The sequence below is a fragment of the Schistocerca serialis genome, chromosome 3 (assembly GCF_023864345.2).
Source record: "Schistocerca serialis cubense isolate TAMUIC-IGC-003099 chromosome 3, iqSchSeri2.2, whole genome shotgun sequence".
Classification (NCBI taxonomy): domain Eukaryota; kingdom Metazoa; phylum Arthropoda; class Insecta; order Orthoptera; family Acrididae; genus Schistocerca; species Schistocerca serialis.
Genome location: NC_064640.1, coordinates 827,509,577 through 827,532,344, shown reverse-complemented (window position 1 = coordinate 827,532,344; position 22,768 = coordinate 827,509,577). Strand labels below are relative to the sequence as shown.

Sequence of the window (22,768 nt, the reverse complement as noted above, 5' to 3'; positions counted from 1 at the left end):
GAACTCACGAATTTATCAACAATATGTTTCAAGGCAGTCCATTCATCCTCATTTACAGACTATCGTAAGACATTGTGTATAATAATAATCTTCTATAGATACACAATTTCACTTCTGTTTTCTAAGGAAAGTATTTATTGATAAACTACAAAGCAAGGGACTGTCTGTAAGTGCTGCTTAAATTGTTTATTGAGATTCTCATGTGCAGTATAAACAGAAACAGTCTATCACATATACCAAACACACAGAAAAAAATAAATGATGTTCCAATAAACTCATCAAATGTACAATATGCTAAAATGTCCGTAAGGGAGAAAAAGTGAAAAGACAATTGTTGGAAACACATTCCATGATCTCATCTATTCATTACATGCAAAATTGTTAATATATTGTAGTTTCCAAAAATCAAGAAATATGCCATCTATTCAAGTGCCACAACCTACAACCACTGCACAATTTTTGACATGAAAAGAGCAAGTAACATTTTTTAATCTCTGTGAAGATACTTAAAAGGACCAAAAATTATGATTTAATGTCCTCTCAAGGGCAGAGTAGGAACAAAAGCTTGGATTGGTTGGGGGGGGGGGGGGGGGGAGGAAATCAGCAATCAGCAGTGTCCTTTTCAAAGGAACCATCCTGAGATTTGTCTTAAGAGATTTAGGGAAGCCACAGAAAATAGAACTCTGGATGGCCATATGGGGATTTGAAAAACTGACCTCTTGAATGTCAGACCACCATATTAGCCACTTTTCCCCCCTGCTAGCTCAGATATTTAAAGAAAATTTGTTTAACTTCTTTTTTCTATAAAATACTTATAAAGGTTGGCCCACAGGAAATAGTATATCTTCAATTGGCCACCCTGCAAAGGTGTAGATTATTCACACCATCTACTGCATCTAATCAGGTCCACATCATATGCCATTCAGTTCAGTATGGAACGCTGGCCAGTGCATATGCATACTGAGGCTATAGGGGAGTTATGTCACGTGCAGAGCATTGCAGCAGTCTGTGCTCCATGGTAGAGTCTGCCTTTTCCATGTTCCAGACAGATGAAACAATGGTGTAAGACAGACTGTGGAGCCAATGTGAAACATAAGGGACCTGAAATGACAATCTGAATGCCAGTAAATATCCAATGATTTCATGCAGCTCTGCAACAAAGCCCACAGTGATCAGTCTGTCACCATTCCAGACCATCACAGATCCTTCACACGTCTTTGCTGGGGATTGTGAAATAGGATTTGAAGTTTCCTCCTTATAAGATGCAAGTGGCTCAACAGTTACAGCGGGGAGATAAAAGTGAGTTGGTACAATTTCCACGCAATGTTACTGGATAGAATTGACCAGTAAGAGGTATTTCTGATGAATCTCGTGATGTTTGATGAAGCAAACTTTCATATGAATAGGTTTATCAATAAATCAATCTTTCAATATTACTCTAGACACAAATCTGTAGCTCATTCATGAAAAGTTGCAGGATAGCTCACATGTCATCATCTGGTGTGCTTTTTGACAGTTCACTGGAATCACTGGGCCATATTTTTTTGAAGACAACAACAATGGGAAGTCAGTACGTGTCAGTTCTGAGCAGTATGCGGCCTTTATCAATAATTTCTTCAGTCCACACAGTGCAGGGAAGTTTTCATCTAAACACAATATGGTTTGAGAAAGATGGGGCTTTTAACTCAATTACTAAACTGAGGTGCCACTTTCCACATCGATTACTATTATGATTCAGTGTTATCCCATGGCTAGTGAGAGCACCTGATCTTTCGGCAGCAAATTTTTTTCTGTGGGATCATCTTAAGAAAAAAGCTTTTTTCATGGCTCCACAATACTGATCAATTGAAAGCCATGATACATAAAGACACAGAGAAAATTCTTCAAGAAATAGTTGAGAATTCAACAAGGACCTTCCACAAACCTCTTTAGCAATGTATCACCAATGATGTACATTTTATGAAATAAACTTTTGTTTGGCTTTTCAATAATGGTAATGTGTGTAGAACAGTTACCTATAAGTTATACTGGTCTAAATATAAGCTAAACTTTGTAATAACCAAATGAAAAGTACTACTTCCTGAGGGCAACCCTGTATTGGAACAATTTATTAAGCACTTCTGTGATGTTCTTGGTATGGTTAAACAAATGTAAATTGTAAACCTCTTATTTGAATCTCATCCATTAACCCAACTTGGTAAGGACACCAAATTGCCAAAGAATTGGTCAAATGAAGGTTTCATAGGTGAGCTCCTTTGTGAATAAATTGCACTTCCTACAAATCCTTTCAACAAATAAAAGCCTGGCTGGCATCTGATTTCCCCAAAGTCAGATTTTTGTGTCTATTCCACCTTATATCACTAAGCACATGAACTCTACATCCTGATTTCTATGACTGATCACTGATTGGGTACTCAAACATTATTATACTTTTCATTTATCTAGAAGCACAATATTAGATTTATTTATACTGACAGTCAGTAATCAGTCTTTGCACCAAGTACTGATAAATTACAAGTCTTTCTGGAATTTGTAACAATTTCCTAATGTCAGTATTATCTGGCACAACATAACACAATAAAGTGAACAGTAATCCTACTGAAACTTCTTGGTGGATGAAAACTGTGTGCCAAATTAAGATCTGAACTGCTAGGAACCTTTGCCTTGTATGGGTAAATGCTCTACCAAGGGAGTTATCCAGAAACGACTTGCAACACCCCCCCCCCAACCCCCCCACAGTTCTAATAGTATTCCTACTGCACTTCCATTCAGTACACAGGATGCTACTTTATTTCTATCTGTGGATCCCTTTACTAACAAAATAGTGGACTCTTATTTGCAAGCAAGTCTTCAATCCTGCTTCATGCCTGTTCCGATATTTTAAAAGCATATAGCTTATTTACTATGCAACAGTGTAGAACTGCACAGCACATCTGATCACAAGGTTTTCCTGAAATGAAAATTATTTAATTGTGACAAATCAAAAGTTGAAACTCATGCTTTCAATTTTCTCGCCCATATAGACAGGAAATCGAATTCGAGCTACTAGGTGCCACCCCCAGACACTCCTACATTGCTGTAGGATAGGCACGGGTAACCTGCGGGCCTAATTCACATAATTACTTAAGCTCACAGACCACTTTTCAAGTGATGCAATAGTAGTGCTTCAGGTGCAGGAAGTGACAACTGTAGCACCTGTGACAATGTTTATGGGAGTGACACACCACTATGAATGGCTCCCTGCTGCCATTTAAATCAGCACATTTCCTGAGTAGTCAGTAGTTTTCATGTCATTGTCACCTGTTACCAATGTTTACAATCCATCAATGTGTAACACAGATGTAGGCAGTACGCAATAAGTAACATGTGGGGGGAGTCAGCGGTGGTACAATTGCATTATGCATGTGCAGAGTAAGCAAAACTGACAGTGGTCTGTGTCACGAGTTGCAAACCCGAGGCAAGGTGAGCATCAGCAGAAATATCCAAAAATAGGTCTTGGATGGAGTACAATGTGAGCGCCTCACACTCTCCCCAAAAATTTCTTCTGCAGGTCAAACTGAAACCAATGATGGGCCGAATCCGGCCTGCAGGCAACTGGTTGCCCACCTATCCTATACATCATCAGTACTATTGTCAGTTCTCGAACAGCCAATCACATAAAATTCAAGAAAGGAAAAAGCATTGCAGCATATGCAATAACCAGTATCACAAGCATAAATTTCAGATCACTCCAACTTCTTCAATAGATACCAGGATTTTAACTCTCAAGAGCAAGAATTTCCCATAAGGATGATAGTATTTCAAGCAAAATATTAAAAGCATATACTTCAGTTACAGCTGATGTTTACATCCATATTTTTAATGCATCACTTTCACAAGGTATCTTTCAAGACCAGCCAAAGCCCAACAATATTAGAGCACTTTTTAAGAAAGGTAATAGGACAGACGTTAATAACTAATGACTAATTTCACTATGAACTTCATTTTCTAAAGTTGCTGCAAAAGGTAATGTATTGAAGAATGGCCATGCCTATCTACAAATATACTGTCAGTCAAAATTTGAATGCCAGATGAGTCTCTCCACTAAATATGGCATCTACCGTTTCACTGACCACATACTGAAATATCTAACTGGCGAGTCAATACCTACCAGGACGTTCTTGTGATGTATGTATGACATCTGATTTTGTAAATCACAACATTGTTTTGGATAAACTTAAAAAGTTCAGTTTTCAAGGTACAATGCTTTAAGTGGTTGAATTTATACTGCACTGACAGGAAGAAAATAGCCATGTTAGATAGCTCATGAAGTTTTAATGATGAATCGCCCCCTGAGTGTGGACAAATTATTACAGGCATGCCATAGAGTTCAATTCTGGGAAAACTCCTGTTCATGATATGTATAAATGATCGTCCACCTTACAGTAATAAAGCAGAAATGGTGTTCTTTGATGATAATGCAACAATCACAATCAAGACCTTCAGAGGTGTGACAACAGACTGATCAATAAAAGAAATGCTAAAAAATATTGATTCTCGGAATATTACTTAGAAAACATACACTTCACTGAAATCTGTACAAGGCAAGATATATCACCAGCAACAATAATAGAGCACTGGGAGATGGGAAGCATGTAAAATCAATTGTTCAAAATTCCTAGGTGCACATATAGACCAAAACTTGAATAGAAAATCACATATTACAGATTTCTTAAAATGCTTGAATTCAGCAACATTTTCTCTACATGTAATTGCTGATTTTTTTTAATGATAGCATTAAAAAACCAGCCTACTTTGCACACTGTCATTCATTGATGTGACTGGAAATAGTTTTTTGAGGCAATTCTACACACAGACACTAAGTATTCATCATACAGAAATATTCTGTAAGGATATCTGGTGGTCATCCTCAAACTTCATGAAGGCAATTGTTTAAAAATTTAGGCATCCTAACAACCTCTCTTATGAAGTTTGTTGTGAGGCATCAGGCACAATTTAAAAATAGTAGTATTGTTTGTAAGTCTAACACTTGGAACCAGAATTGCCTCCACTATTCACAACTTAACTTACTCAGCTGTAAAAATATTTGAAAACATCACCTACAAATTAAGGGTGCAGGCACATAATAAAAGTTTTAAAAACAACTGAAATAATTTCTGTTTGACAACTCCTCCTACTCAATGGATTAATTTATATAAAGTTAGTATCAGTATGTTGTTGGGTTCTACTTACCTAATTTTGTTCTAGACTAACACAGCAATATATTCAGCAATATTACTTCTACCAGATTTGATCATGTCCGTGTAATTGTTTTTTTTTTTAAATAAAAAGTCTTGATCATTTAAAATGAAGCAGATTTTAGCCACCAAATATTAAAATGAAGATGTAACTTGATACATTATTAATGAAATGAGCATAAAGTCTCTGGTATCTATCTTGGAATAACTAAAAACCTATAACTTTGACTACTTCCAGAATTCACTGAACATACACTCACTCGAACAGAAACAACTACTGAAATTCACCAAAACAGGTAAAACAGGTAAGCAAGTTCCCAAAATGTCTCCTTAATACCTTGGTATGACAAACTGTAAGATGTAAACAAACTCTAGTCAACACATATCTGTCAGATTTAAAGCTCTCGTGCTTTCTTTAGTACTGCTCATGCTCATGCTTATGCTCGCTTTACCAATAATACCACAACAATGATAAGGAAACAGATCAGCCACTCACATTAGTATGGGGTTTATATTGTTTTCTAGATCTTTCCACCATGTTGGGATTCAGGTGACGCCATCAACTCCATTAAAAAATTTAGGACACTTGTGGATCTCCACTGCTTTCTTGATAAATGAATCCCAGTAACACAAGGTGTGTGCCAGGATTTCAGTGTTGTCAAATAATAATTTGTGTGTGTTGGTAACACCATGCTTTGCAATGAATGGTTTCTCACAACGTCTTAGTTATACATTTTGGAGTGTTTCTTGCACTGTTCATTAATAATGTGATTACACTGTTGTAATAATTCACTCCAAACTCACGTGATATATTGTAAACCACATGCCTCAAAGACCTAGGACATCTTACTAGGTACAATCCATATTTTTAGAAACTGGATTAAAGATGGGTTATTTTTAAGTATAGTTTTCACTTCACCTCTCAGTTCGGTGAGATGACTTTACTTTCCAGACTTAGGACTTTGTCAATCTCAGTTTATAAGATACACATCAAATTAATTTGGTAAAGATTTCAATATTATATTTTTGACTAATTTACAGCAAAAATAACATTAATAAACTTCCAATCTGATAAAGATGTCACACTTTGCAACTACAGCGTGGGGAAATAGTCGTAGGATCATACGTATTGTTTTCAATAGCTTGTCTTCAAATTGAGAAGCACATTGTGATCAAATTTAGTAATGGCCTGTCAGATAATGATGCACAAAAATCAACATTCAAATTAATTTTATTTATTTTATTTACATGTCAAGTTCCATAGGACCAAACTGAGGAGAAAATCTCCCAGGTCATGGAACATGTCAGTACATGAAATTACAACATAAAAGTAATAATAGATAAAAATAAAATGTATATCAACCCAAAAACAGTCAATCCATAAATTTAAGTAAATGCACTCTATAATACAACAAGAACTTACCCCAAAATATACCACCATATGATACAAACGAATGAAAATAAGCAAAGTAGACTAATTTTTGTGTCGAATGATCGCTCACTTCAGATATTGTTCCAATAGTAAAAATGGCAGCATTAAGTCTTTGAACAAGATCCTAAATGTGGGCTTCCCACGACAGTTTACTATCTATCTGAGCACCTAGAAATTTTAACTGTTCAGTTTCACTAAATATGCCCACTCTGTGAAATTAAAATGTCAGGTTTTGTTGAATTGTGTGTTAGAAACTGTAAAAACTGAGTCTTACTGTGATTTGGAGTTAATTTATTTTCTACAAGCCATGAACTTAGGTCAATGTTGGACACAACATACTTTACTACCAAGCTAGCGTCATCAGCAAACAGAAATATTTTAGAGTTACCCATAATACTAGACGCCATATCATTTATATAAACAAGGAACAGGAGTGGCCCCAACACTGAAACAGACTCACATTCCACAACAGCAAACCACAGATTTAGAGATATGGGTCCTATTGCAACATAGGCATTTAAATCTAATACTGCAGAGCATATCTGGCAAGAGCTCTACAAAAATACAGGATAAAACAATTCATTGCATCAACACAGTAAGTAGACCTCTAAACAAAATTAAAACTATAATGCAAGTAATGAAAGAAGTTTGACAGTAGTAGGTGGCTGCTCATCATATTACATCTCATCATGGTTCGTGTTTTTAGACAGCCTTCTTTTCTGCAGCTACCCAACAAAAGCATGAACATTTAATCAGTTATTAAAATAGTGGAAAGACTCGTCTGTAAATAAAAAGTATCAATTAGGCTGGAAATGACCTGTACAAATTATGTTAGAGGTACTCTGTCTCAAAGACATGCTGAACAGGGGACTCAATCACTTTATAACTTATGGAGACAATGTAGACAATATCAAGCCAATTTTCTTTCTATCAGTAATTTTTTTTTTTTTTTTTTTTTGTTCTCCGGAGAAGAAAATGTTTATGAAAAAAGGAACATATGGCCAAGGACGGCAATCCATCTCGTGGTGGAGTCGTGCTGCTTATTCGTGATGACATTCGTAGTCAAACCCTCTCACTCAACATCCGGCTGCAAGCTGTTGCAGTCCGCATTCTCCTTCCTCGCTTCACCTTTTCTCTTTGTACCGCCTAAATCCCTGTCATTCGGTTTCAGCAGGGCAGACTTCCTCTAGCTCGTTGGGAAAGTCCCAAATCTTTTTGCTGCTCAGTAACTTTGATGCGCATCACCCCCTTTACAGCTCTTTGTGAACCTGTCCGTAAAGTGCCCTCTCGGCTGACCTTCTCGATCAACTCAACCTCTTCTGCCTTAACACTGGAGCACCAACGTTCCTTTCAGACTCGACACACTCTTATTCCCATTTGGACCTCTCATTCTGCACTGCCCAGCTTGCCCGTCGTCTCGAGTGGTGTGTTCCCTTTTAGACATACTTGAGCAACCATTTCACCACATCCTATCTGCCAACTCCTCCCTCATCTACTTACTAAATTAATTGGCAGCTTTCAAAGGCAGACTGGAGGCTTTACTCCTCCCTGGTGACCTTTGACAAACGACATTTCCCCAGTTGTGATGACCTTACAAACGTTATCCTTACCGCTGCAGACTGTTCCATTCCTCACACTTCCACTTTACCACATCATGTCACAGTCCTTGGTGGACTGACGCGTACCGTGGCAATTCATGTGCAGAGACACACTCTCAGCGTTTTTAACACTGGAGAACTGCATTTGATGTGAACAGTCGCGTGCGCAGTGTCATCACCCTCTTTGGGATGCCAAAGGAGCTAGCTGGATTTCATTTACTAATTCTTTTAACAGTTCCGCTCTGTCTTCCATTGTGTGGGCTAAATTCCAACGACTCTCTGGGCCCAAGGTCAATTCACCAATTTCTGGCCTGATCGGAGCAGATGATGTCATTGTGGAACCCATTGCTATATCCACCACCTAGGGCCACTATTTTGCAAATATTTCAAGCTCCACCCATTACCGCCCTACCTTCCTCCATTGGAAACAAATGGAGGAGGCTTGGGTAATACCCTTCTCCTCTTAGAATTTTAAATGCTACAATGCAGCCTTTCCTATGTGGGAGCTGATCACTCTCACTGCATCCCTATCTTTCACCCCACAGCCGGATGATGTTCGCATTCAGATGTTGCAGCACCTTTCTCTTGCGGGCTAACATTTTCTGCTTAATACATACAACCACATCTGGGTAGATGGCATGCTCCCCAGACGCTGGTATGAAGCCTTCATCATACCCATTCCTCAGCCCAGTAAGGACAAAGACCTTCCTTCTAGCTACCACCCCATTTCCCTCACTAGCTATGTTTGCAAGGTTTAGAACATATGATTAATGCCCGGGTGGTATGGTGCCTCAAGTCTCGCAAATTACTAACGACTGCACAGTGTGGATTTCAGGCGTGCCATTCTGAAGTTGACCATCTCACCACTTTGGCAACCCATGTCATGAACAGTTTTCTGCAACAATAACTGACTGTGGATGTGCTTTTTGATCTGGAGAAATCCTTCGGCACCAGCTGGAGGACCGGTACCCTCTGTACTCTTTACATGTGGGGCTTTCCAGTCTGCCTGCCACGTTTCCTTCAGGAATTTTTAAAAGACAGACTTCTCAAAGCACGTGTGGAATGTGACTTGTAGGACACTTTTATCCATGAAAATTGGATGCCTCAGGGGTCCATCCTGACATTCATTGTCCTTGCTATTGCCACTGACCCTATTATGGCCTGTCTCCCGCTGGGTATTTCCGGGTCCCTTTTTGTTGACGATTTTGCCACCTATTGCAGTTCCCCATGGACTTGTCTCCTTGAGCGAAGTCTTCAGCATTGTCTCATTGTCTTTACTCATGCAGCATCAACAATGGCTTTCGCTTTTCCACTGACAAAACCATTTGTATGAATTTCTGGCTGCACAATGGGTTTCTTCCACCTTCTTTATACCGGGTGATCAAAAAGTCAGTATAAATTTGAAAACTTAATAAACCATGAAATAATGTGGATAGAGAGGTAAAAATTGACACACATGCTTGGAATGACATGGGGTTTTATTATAATCGAAGAAAAAAAAAAAAAACCCATTTTGCTAGATGCGTGAAAAATCTCTTGTGCGCGTCGTTTGATGGTGATCGTTTGCTCAGCTGCCACTTTCGTCATGCTTGGCCTCCCAGGTCCCCAGACCTCAGTCCATGCGATTATTGGCTTTGGGGTTACCTGAAGTCGCAAGTGTATCGTGATCGACCGACATCTCTAGGGATGCTGTAAGACCACATCCGACGCCAATGCCCCACCATAACTCCGGACATGCTTTGTAGTGCTGTTCACATTATTCCTCGACTACAGCTATTGTTGAGGAATGATGGTGGACATATTGAGCATTTCCTGTAAAGAACATCATCTATGATTTGTCTTACTTTGTTATGCTAATTATTGCTATTCTGATCAGATGAAGCGCCATCTGTCTGACATTTTTTGAACTTTTGGATTTTTTTTTTTTTGTTCTAATAAAACCCCATGTCACTCCAAGTATGTGTGTCAATTTGTACCTCTCTATCTACATTATTCCGTGATTTATTCAGTTCTCAAATTTATACTGACTTTTTGATCACCCGGTCTTGGGCCTGTTGCTCTACCGTTTGTTGAAACTACGAAATTCCTGCAGCTCATGATTGATAGAAACTTTCTTGGTCCTCCCACATGTCTTACCTGGCTGCCGCTGTACCCTGTCCGTCAGTGTTCTACGGGTCCTCAGTGGTACTTCCTGGGGAGTGGTCTGGACCACCCTCCTCTGTTTGTACAGATCCCTTGGCCTTTTGAAAGTAGACTATGGATGCTCCGTTTATGCATCTGCACATCCATCCATCTTACACTGTCTAAATACAATCTACCACCATTGAATCCATGTGGCCACTGGCACCTTTTACACCAGCCCAGTTGAAAGTCTCTATGCAGAAGCTGCCTCACTACTGCGGTCATAACGACATGATGTTCTCCTCAGCAGATACACATGCCATTTGTCTGCCATACCTGGCCACTCATCTTATGTCGCCTCCTTCAACGGCTCATTTGACCGCCAGTAGGTGTGTCCCTCTTCTCCGTTACCTCCTGGAGTTCACTTTTGGTTACTGCTCCAGCAGCCTCACTTCACGCTATCTGCCACTTTCCCGAAGGATGTGTACCCTTCACCACCCTGACTTTCTGTGGTGGCCCATGTTCACCTTGAACTTGATTCGCTTCCTTAGGAAACTTCTCTAGATTCGATCTATCGGTGTAAGTTTCTCAACCTTTGCACGGAACTTAGTGATACTACCTTTGTGTACACTGTTGGCTCTCTGATTGACCATGGTGTCTGGTATGCCTGATCATTGCCACCGACCATTTTCGATATCTGCTTCCAGAACACTGCTCAGTATTAACAGCAGAGCTCTTTGCTCTGTATCAGGCCACACGGTACATCCAGCGACACAGGCTTTTCAATTTCGTCATCTGCTCGGATTCTCTCAGTGATTTTCAGAGCCTCTGTATGCTGTACACTGTCTATCCCTTAGTGCAACAGGTCAAAGAAAGCTTCCACTTGCTCTGTCTTGATGGATGGTCTGACAGGAAACAAAGCTGCTGACACTGTTGCCAAGGCTGCTGACACTGTTGCCAAGTCTGCAGTCCTCCTACATCATCCAGCTAGTTGTTCCATTCCTTCCGATGATCTCCATGTTGTCTTTTATCAGAAGGTGGTGTCACTTTGACATTAAAATTGGTCTTCCATTCATGGGAACAAACTCCAGGGAATGAAACATCTCCCAGAAGCTTGGCCGATGTCCTCTCTCAGCCCTTTCGCCGCAAGGAGCTGATTTTAGCTAGGTTACGTACTGGGTACTGTCTTTTTAGCCATCGTCATTTGTCAAGTGGTGACCCACCATCACTTTGTGCTAACTGTCATCAACCTTTGACCATTAGCTGTTTCCTGACCAAATGTCTCTCTTTTAACCACTTACGTTCTACTGTATGTTTGCTGTCTGAGTTATCGGTCGTTTTAGCAAACGGCACATTGGATGTTGATTGTGTTTTACTTTTTATCCATTTTAGCAATATAGCGAACGACATTTAATATTTAATTCATGGTCTTCATAGTCTCTATGACATATTTCGTGTACCTTTCTCCAAGAGTAAGTCCTTGTTTTGCCTGCCTTTCCTTCCGTTGATTGGGCTTAACGTGCAGTCACATTTAATTCCTTTTTCATCTTGGTGTTCAAAGGTTCTGACATGGGCGTGTATGACTTTAGTGTGTTGTTGAAGTTACAGTTTGTATGCGGGATGGGAGTGCCAACAGAAATTATTTCTTTTTCCTCTTTTTGCAAGTAGTTTGTAACAACTGTTCACAGCTTGTGACTGGTGGATTACTATTCTAAATAATCTGTTCTTAATTATGACTACAATAAAAACACCACCATTCTTATTTAATTAATGATGACATTATAACATCTAACAATGGAAAATCCAGGATGGAATAATGTCAGTATTATGAAAAAGATAGATTGCCAATCACCATATAGCAGAGATTTTGAGTTGCAATCTGGTCTCGACAACCAGAGACTGTGTGTGACTGACTCTCTCTCTCTCTCTCTCTCTCTCTCTCTCTCTGTCTGTCTGTCTGTCTGTCTGTCTGTGTGTGTGTGTGTGTGTGTGTGTGTGTGTGTGTGTGTGTGTGAAAACTTACTTGTTTGACAGTCTTTTAATTATGCCTATCTGCAATTCAACATTTCTGCTACATGGAGAGTAGCACTCTATCCCTTTCATAATACTGACATGGTTTTATGTATTTTAGGTATGCTAGATTCACAATTTCTGACTCATGATGATGACCTATTCAATCAGCAGTTTATATTTCAGAATATAACATTCTTAAGAGGAGTTGGTTGGTTGACTGGATGATTAAAGGGACCAAACTACTAGGTCATCAGTCCCTTTTTCCTCAGACAGACAGGTCTATATGCCTGTAGATCAGATAGCCTACCACACAAAACCCAGGGGAGGAAAACCATAAGGTCTATGAAGGTGAGATAATGGACAAGAAGAAGAAAGAAAGAAAGAAAGAGAGAGAGAGCACAAGAAAGGTGTTCCCTCTAGGGAGCAGCCAGAAGCCTCCGAAAGCACAGTGCAATGCAATGAGGGAACATACATCCCAGTCCCCCCCCCCCCCCCCCCTTACCAGATTTAGCCCACTCAGAAATCACCTAGGAAAGACTAGCAACATGGACATGACGAGAGAAGTACAGAGAGACAAAAGACAAACAAGTCTAACACACCATGTGGGGGGGGGGGGGGAGGGGGGAGTAAAAGAGCAGGTAAGGTGAGGACCAGGCTGCACCACAATGCCCAGATAGCCACAGCACAGACTTGGCAGAGGAGGCAAAGAGTGTTCTGCCAACCCATCAATGGGCCAATATGGGTAAGTGGACCTACCTTGAAGAGAGCGGTGAAAGCTCCCTTCAAGAATAAAACGTAAAACTAAGTCAGCCACTGAGGCACTGTCTCCTAACACCAGAGACAGCGCGTGAGGGAGATTAAGAGACCACTGCATGGTGGCTAACTTCGGACAGTCCAGCAAAATGTGGACCACCAGCAAATGGGAACCACAATGACAGAGAGGTGGGTCTTTGCGACAGAAGAGATGACCAAGAGTTAGCCAAGTATGGCCAATACGCAGCCAGCAAAAGGACGATCAAGTCTTTGAGAGAGGCCCACATGAAGGACCTCCACAGATTTATAGTCTCCTTCATCACCCTATTTTGTTTGGCAAAGTCAGAGTGAGCCATTCCTGATTCCCTAACCTTCATGGCATAATACCGATCAGAGGTTCATTACTGGAATACCAACATCACAAATCAGTTTACAGGTAGCCAGTTTGGCCAGGCTACCAGCAAGTTCATTTCCCAGGATCCTGATGTGGCCTGGGGTCCAGACATACAGGGAACCCTGGATAGCAATTACCAAGGGACGGTGAAGGTAACATTGGTCAAGAGATGCAAACTGCACAAGGAGTTGCTGAAGATGAGAGAGGATCCACCGGTGCAGAAACTAATATGTTCAAGAGCACGAGAGATGGCTACCAACTCCGCAGTGAAAACATTACAACCATTTGGCAGGGAGCACAGTTCAGTGTCACATGCGAGTATAAGCAAAGCCCACATGACCAGCACCCATTAAGTCATCAGTACAGACTACTTCTGAACCCCAAGATATGACAAGAATGGCTAAAAATTGGTGGCAGACGGCCTCAGAAGGAACCGAGTCTTTCAGATCTGGTGATAGGTCAAGACAACGCTGTGGCCGAGGGATGCACCACGAATGTGTAGTGAATGGGCCTGGAGGAGAGGTGATAGAGGAAACAACTGGAGTTGAGAGAGGAGAGACAGGATGTGGATTGCGATTGTAATCCTTGATCTGGACTGCTGTTGCGGGGGATGGATTCCGGTGTTTCGACGGGATTGTATCAGGGCTTTGTAAAGCTGTGGAAAGGTAGTACGATCTGCATCCCAGCTGGTGTTACTCAGGCAGTGAAGACTATTAAGGTGCAGCTAACACTTTCGATCAATCTAGCATAGATGGGGAATCCACGTCAACTTAGGATCTAAGACCAGTCCAAAAAACCAAAATGTTCCTACCACATTGAGTAGTTGGCTGTTGAGGTAAAGTTCTGGTTGTGGGTGAACACTACAATGTTGACAGAAGTGCATAACATGAGTTTTGACACTGTAAAGTGAAAGCCATGGGTGAGGTCCCATGACTGCGCCTTTCCTATGGCACCTTGCAGTCGATGTTCAGCGACATCCATACTAACAGAGCCCTGTGGTACCCCATTCTCTCGTCGGATTGGGGGAGGAGGGGAGGGGGGTGGGGGGTGGTACTGTGGGAAGCAGCAAGTTGAACCTGCAAAGTATGGTGGGATAAGAAGATGTGTACAGTAGCTAGGATGTGGGGTCTTAAGCCTTTTTCAGGTCGAAGAAGATGGCTATAAGGTGTTGATATTGGACAAAAGCTGTTTGGATGGCAGACTCCAGGCAATCCAGATTTTCAGTATAGAGTCACCTCGGCAAAAACCGCCCTGGGATGGAGGCAGAAGACCTCGAGACTCAAGGAGCCAATTCATCTCTAGAGGGTGCTTGCCCTGTTTCAGTACTGGGATGATGATGATTTGTCGCTGTTGCAATGGGAAGTCGCCCTCACTCCAGGATGCAGTTAAAGATGGCAAGGATATGACACTGACAATCCACAGATAGGTGCTTGATCATCTGGTTGAGGATGTGGTCCGATCCTGGGGCAGTGGGCTAGGACACTGACAAATCCCCATTCACTGAATGGAGCATTATACGGATCCAGGTGGTGTGCAGTAAAAGATAACTGCTTTTGCTCTACCCACTTTTTTAGGACACAAAAAAGGGTTGACAGTTCTCAGACTCAGAGGCTCTAGCATAATACAGAGAAAAATGTGGCATCTGTGTTAGTGTAGATGGCACCATTCAACAGAACACCACCAGGTACACCTGCAGGTGTCTGGTATCTGTAGATACATCTGACCTTGTCTCAAACCTATGAAGGGAAGGTTCACGGTCTGATGGTTGAAGCGTACTGTTCCTTGCATTCTTGTTTCCATCGTTTTATTGGATGGCAGACCCAGGCATGGAGCCACTGAAAGGCAATAACGTGCTCCATCGATGGGTGCCACTTATGGTGCTGGAGAGCTCGCCTATGATCTCTAATGGCCTCTGCAATTTCTGATGACCATCCAGGTATTGTCTTCTGTCGGGGTGCACAGAAGGAACAGGGAATCGCCAAAATCAGCTGCTCAAATAATGGTTGTAGTTGTATTCTGGACTGCCTCATCAATATCTCCATGCAGTGGGGAGCCAAGGGCAACAAAAGAGGCAAAAGCATCCCAGTCAACACGGCTGAGAGTCCATCTGGGCAGGCGTCCATGGGAGTGACGCTCTCTTTCACATCACTTCGGTATAATGTCACCCTGACCTTTTCAGGTAATGAATCACCATCAAAGGCCAACATGAAGGCACTGGTAGCGACACTGTTGTCCTTTGGTCCCCAATGTACATGACTAACAAAGTGTGCACCCTGGCACTCCAAGTTGGTGCATAGCTCAGCATCAGATTGTAAGATCAGGTCCCTGAACCATATTTAGACTATTATGGGGAGTGACAGTCACCGGTATGTCACCCACCTTGTTAAGAGCTAGTAGCACCCGTGATTGGGCAGAGGATACTGTTTTGATCAAAATTGACCCACTTTTCATTTTAGAAATGGCTGCCACTTCCCCAAGCTTGACTTCTATGTTCTCCACAAAGAAGAAGGGTTCTGTGGCCAAGAAGGAATCCCCATCAATCCTTGAGCAAACTAATTATTGGGGGGACGGGGGGGGGGGGGGGGGGATGATATTTCTCTGCTTGCCGCTTAGCCCTATGGAAGGAAACATTTTATGGTCATATCTCTCTGCACTTAAATAGTACTTTCCTTCCATAGAGACTGCTGGGATCATACAGCTACCGGCGGAAGATAACTTCATCCGATTCATTTGCGGCTCATCCGCCATGGTGCCACCCACTTCGAATGGGGGCTCTTGCCATGTGCGCCACCCAGCCGCAGAAGATGGCTACGTGACCAGTAATCCGTTGCTCGGAGTCCCCGTGTCCCAGTCACAATGGGCACATGCACATAAACCTTGGCATACATGGGAAGTTTTCAGCTCAGACACCAACAATACAATACCCACGTGGCCAGGGGGCTACCACTGTGCAGCTATTTGATGACCACCATGACAGGATGGCCACCATGCTGGAGCTTACACTGCATTGGGTGACCTTCCCTGCATGGTAAACATTTCTGGAGAAACTGAAAACTGATGGCAGGTCAAACCTAACAACGGGGACTATGTCTTTACTTAATGAAAAGTTGTAGAAAACAAAAAAAAGCGGAAACTCTAATCCCAGTCACAAACGAGGTCTGAGCTGGGTCTGCATCAAGAAAACCATACAATGGAGAGGCAGAGGGAGAAAGGGACAGTGGAAGTATAAGCTTGCAGGACAGAAACGAAGTAATGCTGCAAAGCATGGGGCCCCATGGTAGCCAAGCTGGTAGGTACTGACACGAGAGTTGTGAGCCCTCAGGGGCTAAATGAGTAATATTGTCATTGAACCTTGGTGGGTCCTTCCCCACATCTCATTACATCCCATCACACAAACTCAACCTGCATGTTTCTGACAAGGCTTGTGAATTTCTCCCATTAATCAATATTCTCCTTCCCAGATGTAAATAGTTGCTCAGATAGTTTGTTGTCATTTTATTGACACATCATGCACAACTTTTCATTCAACACCACTGATCAATGATGCTGCTGTAGCTCTGTGTTTGTTGATTCATCCATTTATTTTCACTGAATTGAAAAGTTCACATTTTTTTACTGACAGCATGAATTGTATACTTACATCATATGTATTCTACTTAGTTGGCTGTCCAAGATAATTTTCAGATAAGATATTTAGTACAATTTCACTTGAACCGCCATCCCTGCCATCTGTGTCATGCATGGCTGGCTAACAGGAACCTCTCCTATGGCTAAAACACGATCAGGTAATTTATCAGAAATATTTTTCCACAAATCTTCCGTAGCATTCCATGCCATCTCAACTGATGTAGTGTGTCACCAATAGATAGTTTTAGTAAGAAATTTTGGCCCACCTTTAAGGCTTAACTTTACCCAAATTATCTATTGTTGACTGCATTTATCTCATTACACAAAAAGAGACTTGTCACATATATATTCCAGTCAGAGTTTAAGATTTTGTTTCTAGTTTTACCCAATTTTCTGTTCCACTTGCTACACAAGCAATGCTGTTTAAGCAAGTCACAGTAATTCAGTGATCTTGCCTTGAATACTTGTCCAGTTACCTAATATTCAGTTTTCATTTTCACAGTTGACTTATATGGCTATTTGATCTCCTCAATATGAAATACATGTGAAGTGATCATGGCTCTTTGGTGTTCAACATCTAAAGGTACACAGGCTTACAAAAAAAAAAAAAAAAAAAAAAAAAAAAGGATGCAAACTATACTGCAAACTAAACATATTGCGCTATTGAAGGAAATCCTTTCTGCGGGTACTGCATGCCTAACCAATTCAGCGAGGCACTTTAAAATTCTACATCCAATACAGATTAAGTCAAGGAATCTGCACCCAAGATCACCAAATAATCAATGGAGCCTCTAGTTTAAATCCACCTGGCTCCAAACCAAGGATTCCAGTCAATACTGGGCATGAAAGAACAAATTGTGAACTGTGATTCCATTGGACGAGTGACAGTAACCCTGTTCACCACCAAAAGGAACTAAGATGATGACAAGCATTACTTACAACCAGCTGTAACCATTGCACTAAACAGATGGCTGCAGAGCTGCTTCTGTATCTCAGACGAGACCTTCCCACAGTAAACATATGGGATATCCAAAGGACTTCCTTTATGATCTGATTGTTATTTCCCCGAGGAGATCCATCATCATCTGCGTTAAATTGGAAACCTAATAATGGGCAATCTGACCGTAGTCTAGATCATGCAGGATCATTGACCTCAGGGTCAAAAGATAAAGCAACTGATGTGGGCTCATGTAACAACAGTAAACATGTCTTTCTCATATACACTTCACTATAAAATAATATTTTACTGCTATTTATGCAGATTTCCTCAACAAACTGAACCACTGACATCTTAACATAAAAGATTCATCTGTTAATAAGAAATTAATAATTTATTTGGAGAAATGTAACCCACAAAACACAGCACTGAAACGTATCACTGTGGAATGTTTATCAGCTCTATTGATGAAAACATCAGCCTATGTGCACATGCTATGCAGTGTTTTGGGGCCAAAGCCCTCAGAGTAAAGTCTAAGGAGAAAACATGCATTCCTCCAATCTTATGTAGGCTAGTCAATAGTGGAAACAACAATTTCAATAATGAGCAGCATATTTGCCCTAAAATATATGTTAACAATGTTGAACACCTCATTTAGTAGCTAAAGATCATGCAGATTGTTTCATAACTTATCACCAACACCAAGAATAACATACTGCATTACAGCACTCACCCTCTCTCATCTGGGGACTCAACACCATAGCCTTGAGCAAGCAAGGCTGCTATAGGTTCACTAATTACTTGCAGAACATCGAATCCTGCATCTTCCGCTGCATGTGCCAGTGCCCGACGACTACACTTCGAAAAATTTAAGGGGACACACAGGACTGTGCGCAGATCTGTATCTGGAGGTACACATGTGGAAGCAAAGCCTGAAACAAATAACAAAAAATAAAGAAATGCTTTACATTACTACCAAACCACAAGCTTCATATTTGTATACAAACACTATATTTATTGTTGATTGACAGCTAGCTGGCTGGTCATCAGTAGAGTCAATGCCTACAGCTTATTCTTTTCCATCAAATAATTTGAAACACTTAAAAAACTCACAGTACAAATATGATGCAGCACTGGAAAACTTGTTAAATTGACATGCGACCCCATTAAAAGCAGGATCTTGCATTCGCAACATAAGTATTCCTGTAAATTGCTTTGTTCTACCACCAAATTCCTCGAAAGTTACAGAATCAGAAAAGCTACCCATAGATTAGTTCGGTACCTGCATCAAAAATTTGTAATTCATTTTTTTTAGGGGCAGGAACATTTTGTGAATGGGCCAAAGAGTTTTGTTACTGCAAAGTATTGATTCCACTGTGAGAGTACTTATTAGTTACATGTTCAAAAGGAAAACTCTAATAGTTTAATCATTTTGTGTAATAGGACAGTGTGAAAAAATGAGTGAAAAGTCACCGAGACCAAATCATTCTCTCTATTTCAGCAATCATATTCCCACTTGACAGCTTCTACAAGCAAAACATGTCAAAGCACTACATCAAAGGAAGTCAGCATTTAGAAGATAGAAGTATATCTGTGATAATACAGGATGGATGTATTTAACCATTGCACTACCTGATAAAATCTGTAGCCACTCTTTGGTGGCTATGTCTTTTTATCCTGCACAAAAAATGTGTATAAAATTTTAAAGCCCAAAACTTCTTCAAATTGGCTGCCATGTCAGGATCCAATTCTGTACAGATTGCTCGCAAAGATAGCAACCAAAGTAAGATTGTAATTTTGACATGTTACATATACACTGTCCAGTCACATTAATGTGACCATCAGTCGAAAGCCTGAATAACCACCTTTTGCTGCATAGACCACTGCGAGACATGCAGGAATAGTGATAGTGAAGTTCTGGAGAGTAACGACACGGATATGGAGCCATGCAGACTCCAGTGCCATGGCCAGAATTTGACAGGTTTCTCTTGAGAATCCACCGCGAGAACAGCTCGATCGAGGTGGTCCCACAGATTATCAACCGGGTTTAAATCCAGAGGGTCTGGTGGCCAGGGGGGTACAGTAAATTCATCCTGGTGCTCTTAAAAACGAACTGCATGTATGAGTGAACATGGTAACCAAGGCTAGATGCATACTTATATCAATCATCTGTGCCTTTCAGAATGACAAAATAACTCGGGTAATGCCTTGAATATATTCCCCAGACCACAAAGCTCCCTCCTCCAGCCTGGACCCCTTTGCTTTCAGATGATTCACACTGTGCACACCAATGGCCAGCTGTCCAATGGAGCATAAAACGTGATTCATCTGAAAAGGCAACCTGTCACCACTCAGTGGACACCCAGCTGCAGTGCTGGCGAGCTAATTCCAGTCTTTGTTGCCGATGAACACCAGTTAGCAAGAGTGCACAAACTAGGCACCTGCTGCAGAGAACCATACACAGCAATGTTTGCTGAACGGTCATTGAGGAGACATTTTTGGTAGCCATGGGTTTATCTGGGCAGTCTGATGCTCACCCATACATATCTACACAGCTGTTGTTCACCCCGTCATCTCTGGCCCGTAGTGCATTATAGCTACCATTGTGCTGGTTTTGTATAGCACCTATTTTACCATGCACGGTATACTTTAAACACAGTGGCACACAAACAGTTTCATAACTTAGCTGTTTTGGAAATTCTTCCACCCTTGGCCTGAAAGTCAATGATCATGTCCTTCTGGAAGTCAGATAAACCGCTCTGTTTCCACATTATAATGACTGCAATGTTTTCCATGTTCCCCAACACACTTTATATACCCTCCCCCGCTGGCGCTGCCACCTGCTGTTTGTGAGTGGTTATTCATGCTGATTCCAAACATAGGCAGTGGTCACACTGTTGTTACTGGATTGTGCATAACACCTTTGTCAGTCTCTGGATTAATTACAACAGAGATATGTTGCAATTTTTTCCAGCTAGTGTGTTGAACAACAGAATCATTTTAAGTAATTACTACTCACAATCTAACAATGCGGGTATAGTATTAAGAATGGAGTGTCGAATGATACAATTTATACTCTGAGGAATATCTCCTATGATGCCCAAATGGATCATTAAGTAGTTAAGATCCTACTGTCAGTTTATAAACTAGTTGTATTATAAGAAAAACATGAAACAGACAGTATTAATACATAACTGACAAACAAAGAATCATAATAATATGAGTAAATATACTGCTACAGATTTCTGAAAACACCTATCAGACGACATATATAAGTGCCTGAAGGTCAGTGCTCTTAGTATCTTTTCTTAATAATGTCTGTAGCTTCTGTCTGTAGTTTTTATGCTTACACTAGCAATTAGTGAATAATGGAAATCCAGTCAACCATGTTTTCAGACAAAGATAAAGAAAAGAAGGAAAAATAATGTCTAAGGTAGGGTGGACAGTGATCAGTGATGTCTGAGTAAGCTGTATTGCCTACTCAAGTTGTGTACACACACACACAAGTTACAACTCACAACACTAGACAGTATAAAATGTAATTACAATTTTTCTACTTTGGAGCAAAGCAGTTTGATACATTTCTTAGAGTAGCTTAATACATTTAATCAAGAAACAAATTTGCTAACTGAAAACCAAGTTTGCACTACTTTCTAACAAAAGAACAATCTCTGTGAATTTAGTTTAGTAGCGGCATTGGTGAGCTCTACTGTAAAGAATGGAAAGTTTAAAAAGTCATCACCCCTCTGTGTCATAAAAGGTGAAGTATTAGTTTATTTGGCCAAAGATGGTGTCAACAACCATTCCATGGTACACTTGAATGTATACAACTAAAATGAATTTGGGGGACCACAGGAAACCTAAGTCAGGCTGGCTGGACTGGGATCCAAACAACTTTCCTCCAAAATACAAGAACAGCATTCTTGATCACTAACCACCACATTCCATCAGTGAAGCCTAAAGAAGTCTACACACACTTTTGGTAAAACTCCATCTTATTCTTTACACTCCCTATACAGTTTTTGATGTACAAATCTAAAACCACTCCTGATCATAACTGTTTGTTGAACAGATAAATTATGCTTGAATTCAGTAAGTTCCCAAGGTAATTATTTGATTCATTACTGTACTCATACTTAAAAAGACAGATTCATCTCAGATATTTAACCAGAGTTATGTCAGTAACAAGCATTTCACGGCAAGTCACATGGGGGATAACAACTGCAAAGCAAAGCAATAATCTGAAGGTCCCATCATGATCATAGTCCATGGTGGGCTTCAATTTATTAGTAAAATATTGGAAAACTGTGGTATCCTTACAAATTTACTATGGAATATTCCTCAACCATCTGGGGTGAGTGACTGAAGCTCTGATAAAGTCAGAGGCTACACATGTGATCTGGCAGACATTGTGAGAAATATGTCAACAAATTGATGAAAATGAATATTGGAAACTTTAAGTGGTTCATCCAGCAGTTCTCCACATTTCTTCCCATAAATGTGTATTACGTAAATTTAAATAAATTCAACAGAAATAGCACGAGGTACAGAAATTAAACTATTACAGCATGTGAATGAGCGGATAGGTATTCGCAGACAAACTGTGAGAGCCACACTTCACCTGTGGTCATACAGCTCAGGGAGTAGAAGTATTGA

General features: G+C 40.8%; 1 protein-coding gene across 1 annotated transcript in view; it reads right to left on the bottom strand.

The window, feature by feature from the left end:
* The window catches only part of LOC126471249 (heat shock 70 kDa protein 14-like), a 192,591-nt gene that overhangs the window by 75,337 nt on the left and 94,486 nt on the right, over nucleotides 1-22,768 (bottom strand). Inside the window, exon 2 of the mRNA XM_050099366.1 lies at nucleotides 18,846-19,044. Within this exon, the coding sequence (XP_049955323.1) occupies nucleotides 18,846-19,044 (199 nt within the window). The remainder of the gene's footprint in view (nucleotides 1-18,845; nucleotides 19,045-22,768) is intronic.